The sequence below is a fragment of the Gopherus evgoodei genome, chromosome 2, assembly GCF_007399415.2.
Source record: "Gopherus evgoodei ecotype Sinaloan lineage chromosome 2, rGopEvg1_v1.p, whole genome shotgun sequence".
NCBI classification, from domain to species: Eukaryota; Metazoa; Chordata; order Testudines; family Testudinidae; genus Gopherus; species Gopherus evgoodei.
Window position 1 is genome coordinate 83,131,314 of NC_044323.1, and position 16,438 is coordinate 83,147,751.

The 16,438-nt window shown below is 39.7% G+C and overlaps 1 protein-coding gene across 6 annotated transcripts in view; it reads right to left on the bottom strand.

Moving 5' to 3' along the window:
* The window catches only part of ULK4 (unc-51 like kinase 4), a 447,445-nt gene that overhangs the window by 378,665 nt on the left and 52,342 nt on the right, over positions 1-16,438 (bottom strand). For all 6 annotated transcript variants that reach the window (XR_003998867.1, XM_030551188.1, XM_030551184.1 and 3 more), the window contains exons 15-17: positions 15,509-15,690; positions 14,063-14,109; positions 12,632-12,710 (exon numbers count right to left, since the gene is read on the bottom strand). Coding sequence is in view for 5 of the 6 variants with exons in the window: in XM_030551188.1 (XP_030407048.1) it covers positions 12,632-12,710; positions 14,063-14,109; positions 15,509-15,690 (308 nt within the window). In the remaining variant the exon portion in view is untranslated. The remainder of the gene's footprint in view (positions 1-12,631; positions 12,711-14,062; positions 14,110-15,508; positions 15,691-16,438) is intronic.

Sequence of the window (16,438 nt, forward strand, 5' to 3'; positions counted from 1 at the left end):
TCTACAAGGCATCAGGTAAGATATCAAATACATTTCTATCATTATAAGCAATTGCGTAGTATCTTTTTTTAAAGTGTTCTTTGATGTGAGATGTGCTATTTCCATGCACAAGTAATTTAAATATGGCCATTTTACATCTGAACTTCACTTCACGTATATAAAAAAAAAAAAAGAGAAGGTAACATTATTTTATTTCTCTAATCTACAGTTAAGAATTTTTGAGTCCTACATTTTCTCTACAAACAAGTTTGCCCCTGAACTAGACAACAGAAAAAAAAACCGAGTATATCATATTAAAAGTAAATATAAGTTTACACAGCAGAGTACTAGAAATTCAATAAATAGGACATTTAGGCTTAGTACCTACGTGCAGGACAATAAGAAGCCAATAGTGATAATGCATAAGATTTTAATTTGATTAGATTTATCCCAAACAAATTAAAATATGCAATTAATCAAAGGAAATTGGCAGGAAGTATGATTTCACATTATAAATATTAGCAAGGCAGACAAATCCTCAAAACAAAACTTAGAGAATATAGGAATTGTCATACCAAATCAGATTTGTGGTCCATCTAATCCACCTGGTTATTTCTCTGAGAATGACCAGTACCGGATGCTTCAGAGAATGGTGCAAGAAACTCTACATTAGGCAAATGTAGGATAATCAGCCCCCCTATAAAGGTCTCCTCCAAATTTTTAACACTTAGAGATTGGCTTAATACCTGAAATATGAGGTTTTATAATCCTTCAGAAATGTAATTAAAAAAATTAATCATGCTATTGATCATGTACACTTTATATTCTGTGTTGTAACTGAAATAGATATATTTGAAAATTTAGAAAATGATCCAAAATATTTAATAAATTTCAACTGGTTAACAGTCCAATTAATCACGATTAATTTTTTGAGTTAATCATGTGAGTTAACTATAATTAATTGACAGCTCTAATTCAAAATACTGTGGTTCTTTCGGGTAACCCTGATCACTAATTAGACATCAGTGCTTCAGGAGCCAAAGTATCACTGCTCTGGATGTTCTGGTTATCCAGGTAAATCCCAATCCCTCTTTGAAACTTGATAAATTTCTGCTTTCAATGACATCATGTAGCAATGAGTTTAACAGTCTAATTTCACATTGAGTGAATAAGTATTTCCTCTTATCAGTTTAGAATACGTCTTTTAATTTCATTGAATGTCCCCTTGTTTTTGTGTTATGAGACAGGGATAACAGAAGTTCCAATCTACCGCCTGTATACCATTCACTATACACACACACACTAACACATACACACCAGCCTTGTCTCCTTTCTAAAAGAAAACAATCCCTTTATTTTCAATCTCTCTTCAAGAGGTTTTCCATATTCCTAGTCATTCTCACTGCCCTTCTCTGAATACCCTCTAATTCTTCAATATCCTTTTAATATGGGATGGGCAATACTGCACACAGTATTCCAGATGAGGCCGTGCCACTGATTTATATAATAGCATTGTATCTTTTTCTGTATTATTCTCCATCCAGTTCCTTGCACATACTGTTTTTTTTGACCACAGCTACACATTTTGCTGAGGCTTTTCATTGAGTGTCAGATCCCTTTCCTGAGTTGATACAACAATGTAAATCCCTATAAAAGTTCACTAAAGCATCTATTAGAAAGGAAAAGGGAATAAATGTCAGACAAACAGATACCTAAGTTTTAATTTGACAAGTAATATCCACAACCAAATATAAAGTACTGTTCACACTCAAAATATGGAATTATCTCAATCACACGTACCTCATTGTACATTACTATCTGAGCTAATAAGACCTTGGCATTGCAGGAATCTAAGAACACATGGTACTTTTTATTTTTAATTAAGCTTAATTTTGCTCAAAAAGCACCATACAGGTTTGAAATATTAAAGATAAAATTGTAGTTTGCAAGCCAAGAATACTCTTTGATCTTGAGTACAACTGAAGACATCAGGGAATACAAACACTTCTGTATTCTAAAGGAAGAAATTCTGAGCCCTGCACCTGGTTTGAGCAGCTGGGCAGATGCCTGGGAGTGAGTAAAAAGATATTACACACACACAGCCCTACAGAGTGGTTGTGGAATTCCTACATGGGAACAGCTTTGGCCAAAGAGCTTTTATGTGACCCCACCTTCATGAAGGAGGAGGGAAAGAACAAGAAGATCTATGCCGTAGCTATCCATGCCCTGTCCACAGATTGCTGTGCATAGAGAGCACGCTGAGTGAGGCATGCAACCCCTACTCCTCCTCCGAATCATATTCATAATTTTCCCTGTTGTACTAGTGACCTTGACTTTGTCATACATTTACTATGGAGGCAGAAGATGTTTTCACAATAGAGGATTTAACAGGAATACAGGTTATGGTCAGAATACTCAATGAAGGATCAAATACATAGAACAGTCTTTTACAGATACCACTTCATCCGTGAGAAATTCAAGTATTCCGTCACTGAAAAATAGGATCCTAACGATATAGTTCTTCATCACCCACTAAATCACCACCTTCATAAAAAGATACCAACTTATTTGGGGCTATTGTATGAGACCATACTAGACAACACCAGCCATGCCATTTTAATGGGGAAGATGTACCATTCTGCTGATTGACAGAAATGCAATGAATGTAATGTGCTCCCTAGCAACAGTTCTAATTAAGTGAGTGTGCCTTTTATGAAGGTGAATTCAGCTTTGATCATGTAATCAATCATAAAAATGCACCTAAAGCTCCATTCGGTAGTATAACTTTCTGAGCACAGTAGCTAAATAAATTTTCAAGTTCTCCATTGCACTTGTTAGGCTCTGACTTAGAACTTCGTAGAGCCCCATTTGTTTGGACTGATGGAACTGTAGTGCAGAAACAAGAGTAGATTTCCAGTTTATTTACTTCCTGGAAAGACTTTTTCTGGACCAATCCATGAATCCCTGTCAGAGGAGACTCATTCTGGCTAGGAAATTTTGGTCTTTTGATTGATATGTCTGCCTGCCATTTATCCAAGACCAGTTAATAAACTCCATTATGCCAGACTGTTGAAGGTGAATTGCAGTAACTAATTTTATAGGTAGGAAATGCATTTTTTGAGACATTTGGTTAGTAAAGTGAAATCCCCTCGATTAGCACAAACCCCAGTGGAACCAATAATATTAAAAGTGGCTGTCTTGATTGTGCTGGAAAGATAGTCACTAATGTCCAGATTTGAATATAACCATTGTACAAAGCATCAGATATTCACGTATGTGTATGAACAACATTCATATTGCAGTTACACCTAGACATCTTCAACCAGGCCATGGACTCACTATGCTAGGCACTATACTAGTAACAGTAATTGACAATCTCTGTACTAAAGAGATTATAATCTAAGAGACAAGTCACAACAAGCAAATGACACAAGTGGTTAGGGGTATATGACACTAAGGGTATATCTACACTACAAAATTAGGTTGATTTTATAGAAGTTGATCTTGAGAAAGCAATTTTATAGTCAATTGTGTGTGTCCCCACTAAGCACATTAAATCGGCAGGGTGTGTCCTCAATATCATGGCTAGCATTGACTCAGAGTGGTGCACTCTGGGTAGCGATCCCACAGTCCCCACTGCCCACTGGAATTCTGGGTTAAGCTCTCAATGCCTGATGGGGAAAAAACATTGCTGCGGGTGGTTTTGGGTACATGTCATCAGTCTCCCCTCCCTCCCTTCACGAAAGCAGCAGCAGACAATCTTTTGCGTCTTCTTTCCTGGGTTGCCCATGCAGATGCCATAGCATGGCAAGCATGAGCCCACTCACCGCTGCTGTTGTGAGCATAGTAAACACCTCACGCATTATCCAATAATATGTGCAGAACCTGAACAGGAGTCACCAGCATGAGGATGACTGTAAAGAGGACATGGACACAGATGTTCCTGAAAGCACAGGATGTGGCAATTGAGACATCATGGCAGCAGTGGGGCAGGCTGATACAATGCAATGCCAATTCTGGGCCCGGCAAACAAGCACAGACTGGTGGGACCGCATAGCGTTGCGGGTCATGGGGTGATTCACAGTGGCTGTGAAACTGTCGCATGCATAAGGCCACTTTCCTAGAACTTTGAGGTGCTTTCCCCCGCCCTGAAGCACAGGAATACCAAGACGAGCGCTGCCCTGACAGTTGAGAAGCGAGTGGTGATAGCCCTGTGGAAGCCTGCAATGCCTGACTGCTACAGGTCAGTCAGGAATCAACTTGGAGTGGGCAAATTTACTGTGGGAGCTGCTGTGATTCAAGTAGCCAATGCAATCACTAACCTTCTTCTAGCAAGGGTAATGACTCTGGGAAATGTGCAAGTTATAGTGGATGGCTTTGCTGAAATGGGGTTCCCTAACTGTGGTGGGGCGATAAACGGAATGCATATCCCTATCTTGGCACCACCCCTCCAGTACATAAACTGCAAGGGGTACTTCTCAATGGTGCTGCAAGCACTGATGGATCACAAGTGATATTTCACTGACATCAATGTGGGACAGACTCATAGACTCTAGGACTGGAAGGGACCTCGAGAGGTCATCGAGTCCAGTCCCCTGCCCTCATGGCAGGACCAAATACTGTCTAGACCATCCCTAGAAGACAGACATTTAGGGATGGTCTAGACAGTATTTGGTCCTGCCATGAGGGCAGGGGACTGGACTCGATGACCTCTCGATGGCCAGGAAAGGTGCATGACACTCGCATCTTTAGGAACTCTGGACTGTTCGAGCAGCTACAAGAAGGGACTTACTTCCTAGACCAGAAAATTACTGTTGGGGATGTTGAAATGCCAATAGTTTTCCTTGGAGTTCCAGCCTACACCTTGCTTCCATGGTCCATGAAGCCATACTACTGTCCAGGCTGCCTGTGTAAGGAGCAGTTCAACTATAGGCTGAGCAAGCACAGAATGGTGGTAGAATGTGCCTTTGGACATTTAAAAGCTCACTGGCACTGTTTGCTGACTAGGTTGGACCTCAGCGCAACCAGTATTCCCATCGTTATCGTTGCTTGCTGTGTGGTCCATAATATATGAGAGACTAAGGGGGTGAAGTTTATGGCAGGGTGGGAGGTTGAGGCAAGTTGCCTGGCAGCTGATTTTGAGCATTCAGACACCAGGGTGATTAGAAGAACACAGCTAGGCATGCTGCGCATCAGAGAGGCTTTGAAAAAGGCCGCTGGCGAGTGTTGGGGGGCGGTTCCTCCCTCCCCAGAAGCCTGGGAACTGAGCAGGCTGGAGCCGGGTCACTCCACTTCTTGCATGAAGTGGCCAGCCCCCCCACCCCACCCATGTCCCCCATGGAGGCCTGGGGCAGGGCCCCACACAGCCCCCCTGCCGAGGCCTGGGGCTGCATAGGGAACCACAATAGCTAGGGACGGCCTCAAATACAGTAGTCTATTTTAAGAGCCCTTTAGGTAGACAGAATGGGGTTCGTTGTGTAGACACATTGCTTATAAAATCAACCTGACATGGCCAAATTTGACCTAACCACATAGTGTAGACCAGGGCTAACAAACATACAAAGTTACTGCAATTAATAGGTAGCAAGTTTAAAACAAATAAAAGGAAGTTCTTCTTCACACAGCGCACAGTCAACTTGTGGAACTCCTTACCTGAGCAGGTTGTGAAGTCTGGGACTATAACAATGTTTAAAATGGAACTGGATAAATTGATGGTGGCTAAGTCCATAAATGGCTATTAGCCAGGAAGGGTAAAGAATGATGTACCTAGCCTCTGTTCATCAGAGGATGGAGATGATGGATGGCAGGAGAGAGATCACTTGATCACTGCCTGTTAGCTTCACTCCCTCTGGGGCACCTGGCATTGGCCACTGTCGGTAGACAGATATTGGGCTAGATGGACCTTTGGTCTGACCCAGTACGGCCGTTCTTATGTTCATATGTTCTGTACACAAGCAGTTTTGTTGACATCTGGATGTTGTGGTGGTTTAAAACTTTGACACGCAGATAGCCAAGTGCCTGGCTTGCTTTGGATAGTCGTGCGTTGATCTCATTATCCAGTGATCCGTCACTGGATATGACACTACCCAGGTATTTAAAGTTCTCCACTACTTTAAGCTGAGTGCCATCAATGGAGATACTTGGGACAGAAACATTTGATCCAGGTACAGGTTGATGGAGAACTTCTGTCTTTCCGAGGCTGATAGTTAGTCCGAAGAATTGCAAGGCCCCGGCAAACTTGTTGACAATGTGCTGAAGATCAGTATCAGTGGAGCCATGAGGGCACAGTCGTCAGCAAAGAGTGCCTCAAGAAGGAGTTTCTGCACTGTCTTAGTCTTTGCATTTAGGCGATGGAGGTCAAAAAGTGAACCATCGTGCCAGTATTTCAAATATATATCTCGATCCAGATCTTTCATTGCATGGTTGAGGACGCATGCAAAGAACAGGTTAAATAAGACAGGAGCGAGAACACATCCTTGTTTCACGCCATTGGTGATGCTGAAGGGGGCAGATGTGGCTCCATCAAACAATACTTCACCTGTCATGCTATCATGAAAAAGGCGTATAATCTGGACAAATTTTCTTGGGCAGCCAAGTCATGTTAGAATAATCCTAAGGGCTTCCCTGTTGATGGTATCAAATGCCTTTGTCAGATCTATGAAGACAGCATACAGGTGCATGTTTTGTTCAATGCACTTCTCTTGTATTTGTCTGACAGCAAACACCATGTCGACTGTGCTCCGTCCAAGTCAAAAACCACATTGACTTTCAGGTAGATTTGCCTCAGAAATACTGGCTATTAGGCGGTTCAAGATGATGCGGGCGATGATTTTCCCTCCAACGGAGAGGAGGGATATGCCTCTATAAATTTCCACATTCTGCTCTGCTGCCTTTGTTCTTGAAAAGAGAGACAATAGTAGCGTCACGGAGGTCCTGTGGTATGTTTTCATCCTCCCAGATGCTGATGATCACCCTGTGTAATGCTGCTAGTGCTGCTGGACCTGCTGCTTTGTATCTCTCTGCTGGTATCCCATCTTTTCCAGGAGCTTTTCCTGAACTCATCTGGCTAATAGCTCTCTTAATCTCATCTATAGTGGGTAGAGAGAGTCAAGATCTGTCAGAGCAGGTTGTTGTGGAATTTCATTGAGGATATTATTATTCACGGTTGATGGTCTATTGAGAAGGTTGCTAAAAAGTGTTCTTGCCATCTTTCATTGATGCCTTCTTTATCTTTAAATCAGCATTGTGTTGTCTGATGAGAGCAGTGGGGGTGGTCCTTAGTTTAGAAGGTCCACAGACAGTCTTAATAGCACTGAAGAACATCTTTGAGTTGTGGGTCTCAGTATAGTGCTCCATTTCTTTGGCTTTGCTCTCCCACCAGCTGTCTCGTGTCTGAAAGAGGTCTTTCTGTGTTTTGCTCGGAAGGTACTTGAAATGGTCCCGTTTGGAGACTGAGGCAGGATCATTCTGCCATTTGATAAAGGCTTTTCTCTTTACTTCCAGAGCTGAGCATATTTCTTCTTGGTTCTCAAACCAATCCTGATGTGTTCTTTTCTTTGGTCCAAGAGATGTTAATGCTGTGTCAGTCAACATCTGCTTGAATTGGTCGCACTTCTCGGTTGCAGTACCGATCAGTTGTCCGTGGGATGTCAGTTTGTCATCAAGACTCTTCTGAAAGTTGTTGAAACACTGAGCATCCTTCAGTTTGGCTATGTTGAAAGCATTGAAAGCGTTTGTGCTGAGAAGGAGCAAAGTAAAGTTGGAGACCTTCTGACTAATCTGTGGTCTGTCCAGCACTCTGCGCTTCGCATTACTCTGGTGATCATTATGTCTCGGATGTCTCGCCTTCTGACAATGGCATAATCTATCAGATGCCACTATTTGGACCTAGGGTGCATCCACCTCATTTTGTATTTATCCGCTTGTTGGAACAGAGTGTTGGTATTGGTCAGGTCATTTTCAGAACAAAGGCTCAAAAGGAGTAGTCGATTGCTGTTTGTTTTGCCTACACCATGTGGCCCCATTATTCCTTTCCAGTTTGCGTTGTCAGCCCCGACTCAGGCATGGAAACCTCCAAGTAGGAGTAGTTTATTACAGGTGTGGCCTTGATCAGTCTGTCGAGATCTTCATAGAATTGTTCCTTTGGAGTTGTCTAAGCATGTTAAGAGTCGGTGCATATGCACTAATGAAGGTGGCATGACGTTTGGCATTTAGTGGGAAGCGTAGTTTCAGCAATCTTTCATTGATACCCACTGGAAGGTCTGGGAGTTAATGCATCAATGAGGTTTTTATTGCCAGACCAACTCCATGTATTCTGTCCCCTGTTTCAGTCTTACCCTTCCAGGGGAAGGTGTAACCACTTCATGGTTCGCTCAAGAAACTTTCCCCAGGCAATCTTGTTTTGCTTAATGCCGCTATATCAATGTTGTAGCAGGCTAGTCTTCGAGCAATGAGTGCTGTCCTTCTCTCAGGTCTTGCAACAGCTTCTCGATCCATGAGGGTATGAACAATTCCATACACAATAGTAAGGTCTCAAATTTTTCTTTTGGTTTCAGCTATAGATTTGGTTAAACTGCCAGCCGCGGCTTGCTCGCCAGCTGTTGTAGGGGAGGCAATTTTTAGGCCACCTTTTCTAGGAACCTGCCTTACTAGAGTGAGCAGTGCTATCCTAAAGAGGGCTGCTCAGATGTCTGGGATGCTGCCGGGCAACTCTGCTGCCCCAAGTACAGAGCTGGACGACCACTTATCCAAAGGCCGCCCGTGTGCAGGATTGGGACTACGACTCCCAGTGGTAACCTCCACCTGTCACTTTGCCCCTCCCCCATTGCCACAGGACTTGGGTGGTATGATGATATTTGATGATTTGCACAGGACCTGTGCGTGAAAGCTTTTTAAGTGGTAGAGCCATTGCATGGGAGCAATCCCACTCTCTCAACCTTAGAAGTCAAACACCAATGGTACAAAAAAAGTCACGACTGGTAACTTCTTTGGCTGGAGTGGATGGTCTTGACGTCTTTTGTGCCTCGTCAAGCCCTTCGCTTTCCACTTTCTTGGCCGTTGGATCATAGTGATCTCTTTCGCCCAGTCCGCCGCAGCTGACATCGCATGGGGGGTAGGCATATCCCTAATTCACTGAGAGCTTGGTCCCATCAGTTACACTCACCTGGTTTGGCCGGCCTGTTGAAGCCGTTGCCCAGGGTGTGGCCACTGTGCATGCTGCAGCTATTTGGAGCCACAGGCGAGAGCTGAGTGACAGGTGGGGACCAAAGTGGACGGACTACCCCCAAAGGGGTACGACAAGTCGACCCATCAGAGGTACTACTCCTCCCTGGGCACCCCATACACCGCAGTAAAATATGTAGTCCACAGTAAACCTCTGCCTAGTCTGTTTCAATTTAAGATTCAAATTGAGTGAGGACCTATTTTTTTCTTATATTTCTTTTTTGTGTTAGAGCGACCTCTGGTGGCTGTTTAAACAACAAAAACAAACTGTTCTTTGAGGGTCGCCTTGAATACTGAACTTTGCAAACTTTTATCAAAAGGTACTGAACTCCTCAAACAAACAACAGAGGGATATTGTGCATACAGAAATTTAGAAGGGATGATTTGTTTCCCCTCTCAATGTGTGCTTGACTAACATTTGGGAAATGTGCCAGACTGAAATCCTCTATTCACCACACACACACACACACACACACACACACACACACACACACAGTTAAAGATTGACAATATTATCCCATCCAGTGGAATCAACCTTATCCTGAAGTGACTATTTCTAAGAGCAAGGAGATAGATTAAGTCTCTACGCCCATTCAGGGCTTGATCCTGCTCCTATTAAAGTCAATAAAAAAGCCCACATTGACTTTAACCATGTGGATTCAAGCCCTTAAGACCCTGGCCTCTCAGCAAAGATTGTCAAAACAAGTACGAACCAGGGCCACCAGTGTTAGGTTTTGTGATGGGGATAATCACTCTCTGGGAACCGGACTGAGACCAGTCACTTCACATTAGGCATAGATCCCCCAAGATGTTCTGGCTGGCTTCAGCCTGTTGTGACACCCCAGCATGCAACTTGCTTCATCAAGACAGCTATCTCAGAGTTCTAACTGAAGCATTAACTGGCTCATATGGAGACAAGGAGTATTATTTTTTAATACAATTCAGAGTGTAATTTTGAAAGGATTATTTTTAATATCTCAAGGGCATAGAATTATCATCAAACATCTCAAAACTGTGCTTACGCTTCAGAAAACATCACTCAACCACAGCATGAATTTGTGGTTACATCTGAACCACAGTGCCCTGCCGGTATGTGCACTCAGTTCACATGGTATCAGTGCAGGAGCTAGCCAATGTCAGTTTGAGGAAAATAAACCAAAGATTCCCAATATTAAAAAATATATTTTAAAAGTTACTGGTATTTATGTTCTTCAAAGTCAGACTATCCAGCTCTGACACTGCTGCGATGACTCAATAGGCACCACAGCAGGCACCACTTAGAGCTCTGCAGGTCTAAAGATCTGACAGCTCCCTCCTACTCTTCCTCTACTGAGCCAACCTTACTTTGGAAAGTCAACCAGTTCTTCATATAGTTTTAAATGTTTTTAAAAGTATATATTTACAGATTACTTGAAGACATCAAAATGTTTGCACTGGATTCTCCTAGGATGGGTCAACTGTCTGGTCTCACAATATGTTTATTAAAGCTGAACAATACTTTTAATCTGTAGGTGACTGAAAATAAAATTCTTCTTTGGAAAAACTTATTTAGAATAAACTATCATTAGGCGTAGAGTAGCTAACATCTTATGAACAATCTTGTACATACAATCTGGGGATAAACGTTAACATAGTACACATTTTCCCAGCTAGTCCACCAGAGATATTAAAAATTATCTGATCCAGATACCAGATGGCTCTGGAAATGACAATGACAATAGCTCTTCAGTTTGAATGTGCCCCAAATAAAAGTGTTTGGACCCAAGACAAAACTACTGAATGGTTGCTGTTTGGAATTCATCCATACTCTCCAATCTATGGGCTTTTTTAATTTATATGGAAGATCACTAGAATGGGATGTAGTCTGGACAAAAGGTAGTATTAGCTCAGTGCAACAACTGTTCAATTTCTTCCTTTAAAACCACTTAATGGAAGTATGTTTCATGAGTGTTTGTTATTCCACACTTTAGATGGGATAACTTATTTGCTATACTAATTTGATGGGAAATGGCTAGCCATATGTGCTTTCATTATTAATCTACTGGATATAAAGATTTCCTAGGCAAATACCTGAAACCAAAAACTGTATGTGTATCTTGGAACTATCCTTTAACGTCTCTGGTTTCATTAAACTAATATCAGAAAACATTGCCATATCTGAGAGAAAAGTTAAAAGTGACACTGACATTGCAACCTGGAATTCAGGTAGAATGCAGCTGGTAACAGTGCAAGCATTTGAAATAATCTAGAGTCTCTCCTATTTCTGATGTGTTATTTTACAAAAATATTGCCAGGAATTGTGGAATAAGATTTCAAAATTACCCAGTAGAATTCTCATCTTTCTCAGAAGACAAACATGTCACAAAATGCTATATAAAGATTATTATTATAGATAATAATGAAATGAGTAGGCAAAATGTTCTGTATGGTGCATCCAGAAGAAGGCACCTGAAATAATAAAAATAGACTATGAAAACTGTAGTGCTAGATATGTAGTTAGCTATTGATTAACCAATGACTGTGTATGCCTAAGGTGCTAAAACTCTCTCCTGATGCCAGATCTGTATAATGTGGATGTGTATTTGTGTTGAGAAATTTTAGCAGCTGTGCTGTTCATGTGCTGATGTCCACTGAATAATAAGAGCTATACATGAAAATCTCTTCAGCTGTTGAATTTCACTGTTTTTGTAGAAATCACATCAACCTTAAAACACTTTAGATAAACATGAATGATAAAACTCCTGAACTTGGTGGGAGCCAATGTACATGTGCCATATGCAAATAGTAAAATTAGAATGAAACATATGTGTTTAATCAGTCTTCTGATTAAGTCATGTCAGCTATCCATCAGTATGTAAAAATTTATAAAAGATTCAAAAGTGTAAATGGTAGGGAATAAAAACATTTGTTTGTTCTCCGTACTAAATGATTTTCCCTTGCAATATTATGTTCTGGAACAGGTGGTGGTGGAGGAATGGCAAACTGAGTCCCATCCCTATATCCTTTTTCCGGAATTTAGTTTTCAAATTTATTTTGTTTTCTTTAAAACAATAGTAATAATAATCACCTTTGAGGATAACTGACTATACAGAAATCCATCATATACCTTTTATATTATTCCAAACTTCAGTAAAGAAGTGTTGTGATAGCCTACTAACAAATACCTGCAAAACTGAGCTTATGAAAAAGGCTGTAAATATTGCAGTTCTGCCAAAATATATTTGGAACAACCACAAATATAGCATAAATATATTACAACATGGAAGTATACATTTAGTTAATAGGATGCACTATGTGTCCATTTTCACATTTGGTGGGGGAAATAAAGCAGAGTTCAATAAAAGCTGTGAAAATTTCTGAGTTTGCAAATAAAAATATCAATATAGTCTTCTGAATTTTTGGCAACTTAAATAATCAAAAGATAAGTTACCTCAGTAACAGGTACATTTTCTTTAAGTTCAGTTGTATGCAATGCCAGTAAAGCAATCACTCTTGCTACTTTGGCACGTCTGCGAATTAAATACATTTGTTAGCTTCATGAAAAGAAAAAAAAAAAACAGGTTCAAGATCCTACTTTAATTATAATGGTGTATTGTACAGAGTATACAGTGCTAAGTGTACGCCATTTTGAAGCACAATTTTACAGTAGCAAAAGCCCAGAATTTTTTCGTAGACACTTTATCCATTGACCTTTAAACAGCATTTTATTTCAGTAGCTCAATCGATTATGACTTAGGCAATTACCTGTGCAAAATATATTGATTCTTCTCTTCATACAATAAAGCGTATGTTAGTATGAATATTATCTAAATTATTCATTAATCACACTCATCTACATTTGTTTAACATACAGAAAAGCCATCGTAAGTCATTCAAAATTTTTGACTCCAGTTATCAAAATAGATTCCACTGCCAGAAATGAAGAGCATGTGAGAAAATTACCTTTAGCTGAGAGTTAAAACTACTTTTTCAATTTAAAAAAAAAATAAAATAAAAACCAAGCTTTCTATAAAATAACCAGCAGAGGGCACTATTCCATTATAATTATTGACAAGTTTGCTTCATGTTTGCTGTCATTATGGATATTATACTTAGTTATGGGAGGGGTCAGTTTGTTTGGGGATTTTTAATACACTACATTAGTGGCCCCCAACTTTTTCATCTAGCAGGCACCAGACGAAGGACCGTGGCGGCGGTTGAGCATCCGCCGAAATGCCGCCGAATTTCAGTGGCATTTCGGCAGTGACGCCTCTTGATGACGTCGCTTGTCGGTGGCAAGCAGCGTCATCGAGAAGCATTGCTACTAAAATGCCGCAGAAATTCGGCGGCATTTTGGCGGATGCTCCACTGCCGGCCAGGACGCGGGCACATTTACATGTCCCTGTGGGCACCGCGTTGGGAACCCCTGCACTACATTATAGAATTTGTAGATGTAATTTCAGATCCTTTATTTATTCTACTCAGTTTTGCATATTATTGTTGAGAAAAAAAATATTTTCCTGAATAAATCTAACAGCATATCCAATTTATAAAAGAAATGGAGAAAGATTAAGTTATTCTTCCCTTATCTAAATATCATTAATTAAATCAAATGAAGCAACTCTTAGAATACATTTATTTATTAATTTTAAAAATAAGTAAAATCACCAGGTTAAAACTGGTAGTGGCTAAAATGTAATGGATCTTATTAGGCTTGATGTACTGAAGAAATTCAAATCACTACATATACCACTATATTGTATAATGTCTGTGATCATTCCTCTTTCAAGGTAAACCACAGCAGATGCTTAAGTATGCCCTGTAAAATATTCAGCAACAATCAGCATTTGAATAAATTATTTGTAAGACGTTTGTTACTTACATATCCCAATTTGGAGCTGCCCGCAACTGTTGTATTAACAATGGGAACTAGAATAAGGAGTAGATAAAAACACATTTTTATTTCTCAGAAATTCCCTGTTCATGTATGAGAATAAAGATGTAAGTCTTATGAAAAATATTTATTTAGTTTTTTTTAAATGTCTATTTTGGACTTGACTACAAAAGACCTCGGGTGCTGTTTAAAACCCATTGATTCAAAAGGATGTACTGACAGTTTGGAAAAAAATCTTCAAATTTTATGTTCCTAGTGTTCAAAAAAAAAATTTGAAGTTTTGCTTAAAAATATATTCCCAGATTAAAAAAATATATATATATATACTAGGAAACTTGTGATTGCCAACATACACACAAAGGTAAAACAGACTAGTGACAAAAATTTGGAAAGGCTATTCATCTCAACTAAAACAAACCAACCTATCAGCCTACAAATTCTCTGTTACTCTGCAATACAATTGTCTTGGCTAATATCAAGTCTAATATCAACTGAGTATTCCACACACCATCTGGCAGGACTGTTTCCAGCCCTCTCACAGACCTTATGATCTAATATGTCTGTCTCCAACTGTTATGATCTTATTTTGTCTAATGCATGTGTGGGGAAAACTCTGCCCTTATTACTCCACTATAATTGCAATTACTTTAGTGAGGGCAAAATTTGACTTCAGTGGAGTTAGTGGCACACGTAAATAAGGGGAAATCAGGCCATGATTGAAATTGGCCTTCAGTCAAAGAAAATAAACTCAAGGGGAAAAAAACTCAAAATTCAAAGCTATAAGCTTATAATATAATAAGCTGCCTTCTAAAATAATAATTCTGAGAGTGTGTAGATTACTTCCATAGTTAAAATACAAAGAAGGGAAGTGCAAGTTTTTGCTATTTTTGCAACCCAAGACTGAAAAATGAATAAAGCCACCACCCAGAGACCAGCAAAACTAATTGCCACACACAGTTTGTTTCCTTAATAGTTGTACATGCTTTAGAAAACATGTTTACCATCTATAAAAAGTATGGTTAAGGAGGATTGTCTAACATTTTCATGAACATTTGAAACATATGAACGTTTTTCTTCCAAAAGCAATTCTCTATATTACAGCTTTTATAAATAACAATTTATAGCATCTTGTAACATTTCAAGGTGCTATTAATGCTGGAGACTGTTTAAATAATTATTTCATTAACTCTATTAATGTAGTGAAACATAAAAATTCATCTGGAGTCTAAAAGAGACAATGCTCCATAACTTCTTTTCAAGAAACTTAATTGGTACATTTCATTGCTTTGTCCTTAATTGGCTGTACTGCATGCATCTTTATACCAACAGTTTCTTAAAATAGAAGTAAAGGGCACCATTGCTAAAGGCAGCTGACTTTTGCTGCAATGGCTGGTATGTGAACCATGTTGACTCTCCGGGAACCTTACTACTTACCAGCTGTGAGCTGATTAACCTGGTTGCTACTTCCTTGTGGCCAGCCACAGTGCACAAATAGCATAGCAAATTCAATTTAGCTCGTGTTGCCCCTGTGTTCTTCTCAGTGGAGTCAATCAGTGAGCACACTTGTTGCAAAAAGTCATTCCAGTCCATTTCTTTCAGAGATGATAGCTTTTCAACTGTACACAAAAAATGTCAGCAGCTGTTTAAAGATTATGAATTGCCATCTTTGATTTTACTTTTAAATACTAAAATATAGTTCTGTCCACATGAACCAAAGCAATTTTAAAACTTTTGGATCCAATCATATCTTTGATATTTACAACAATATTAAGGCAAAGAACTTAACTATTTTATTAGAATACAATTATGAGAATTATCAAAAAGACCAAGAGAAAAAAGGGGGTACAATACATAACAGATGACGATAAGTATACAAAACTATTTTCAAGGAACAAAATCCATTAGGTTCTTATTCAGAGTTTTGATTTGGTCCTTGCTTAGGTAAACCCACACTGCCTTCCCATGGATTAAAGGAAGTGATATTGTCCTCATTCGTTCTTTAGTTTTTAATCAAATGTCATCAATGGGAGTTTGCCAGAGCAACGATAAAGCAAAAATTAAGTAAAAGCCTAAGGAATTTGCTCAGAATCACAACTTATTTGAAGCATGTGTGCAGGTCTATTTCCGCTTAAACAGTTGTAGCTTCAGGGCCTAAGTGACTTAAACAAGAGAGTCAGATCCCAACTGGGATAAGAATTAAATTTCATGACTCCCAATCCATTACTCACAACATGTCTACAAGGAAAGCCATGAAAATTCAATCAATCCATGGAGCTAAGTAATCCTGTCCATTCCTTCTTGCACCTCTAAAAAAATTTTTTTTATAAAACGGTATCCAGACATTTTCCTAGTGAATGTGTTCAT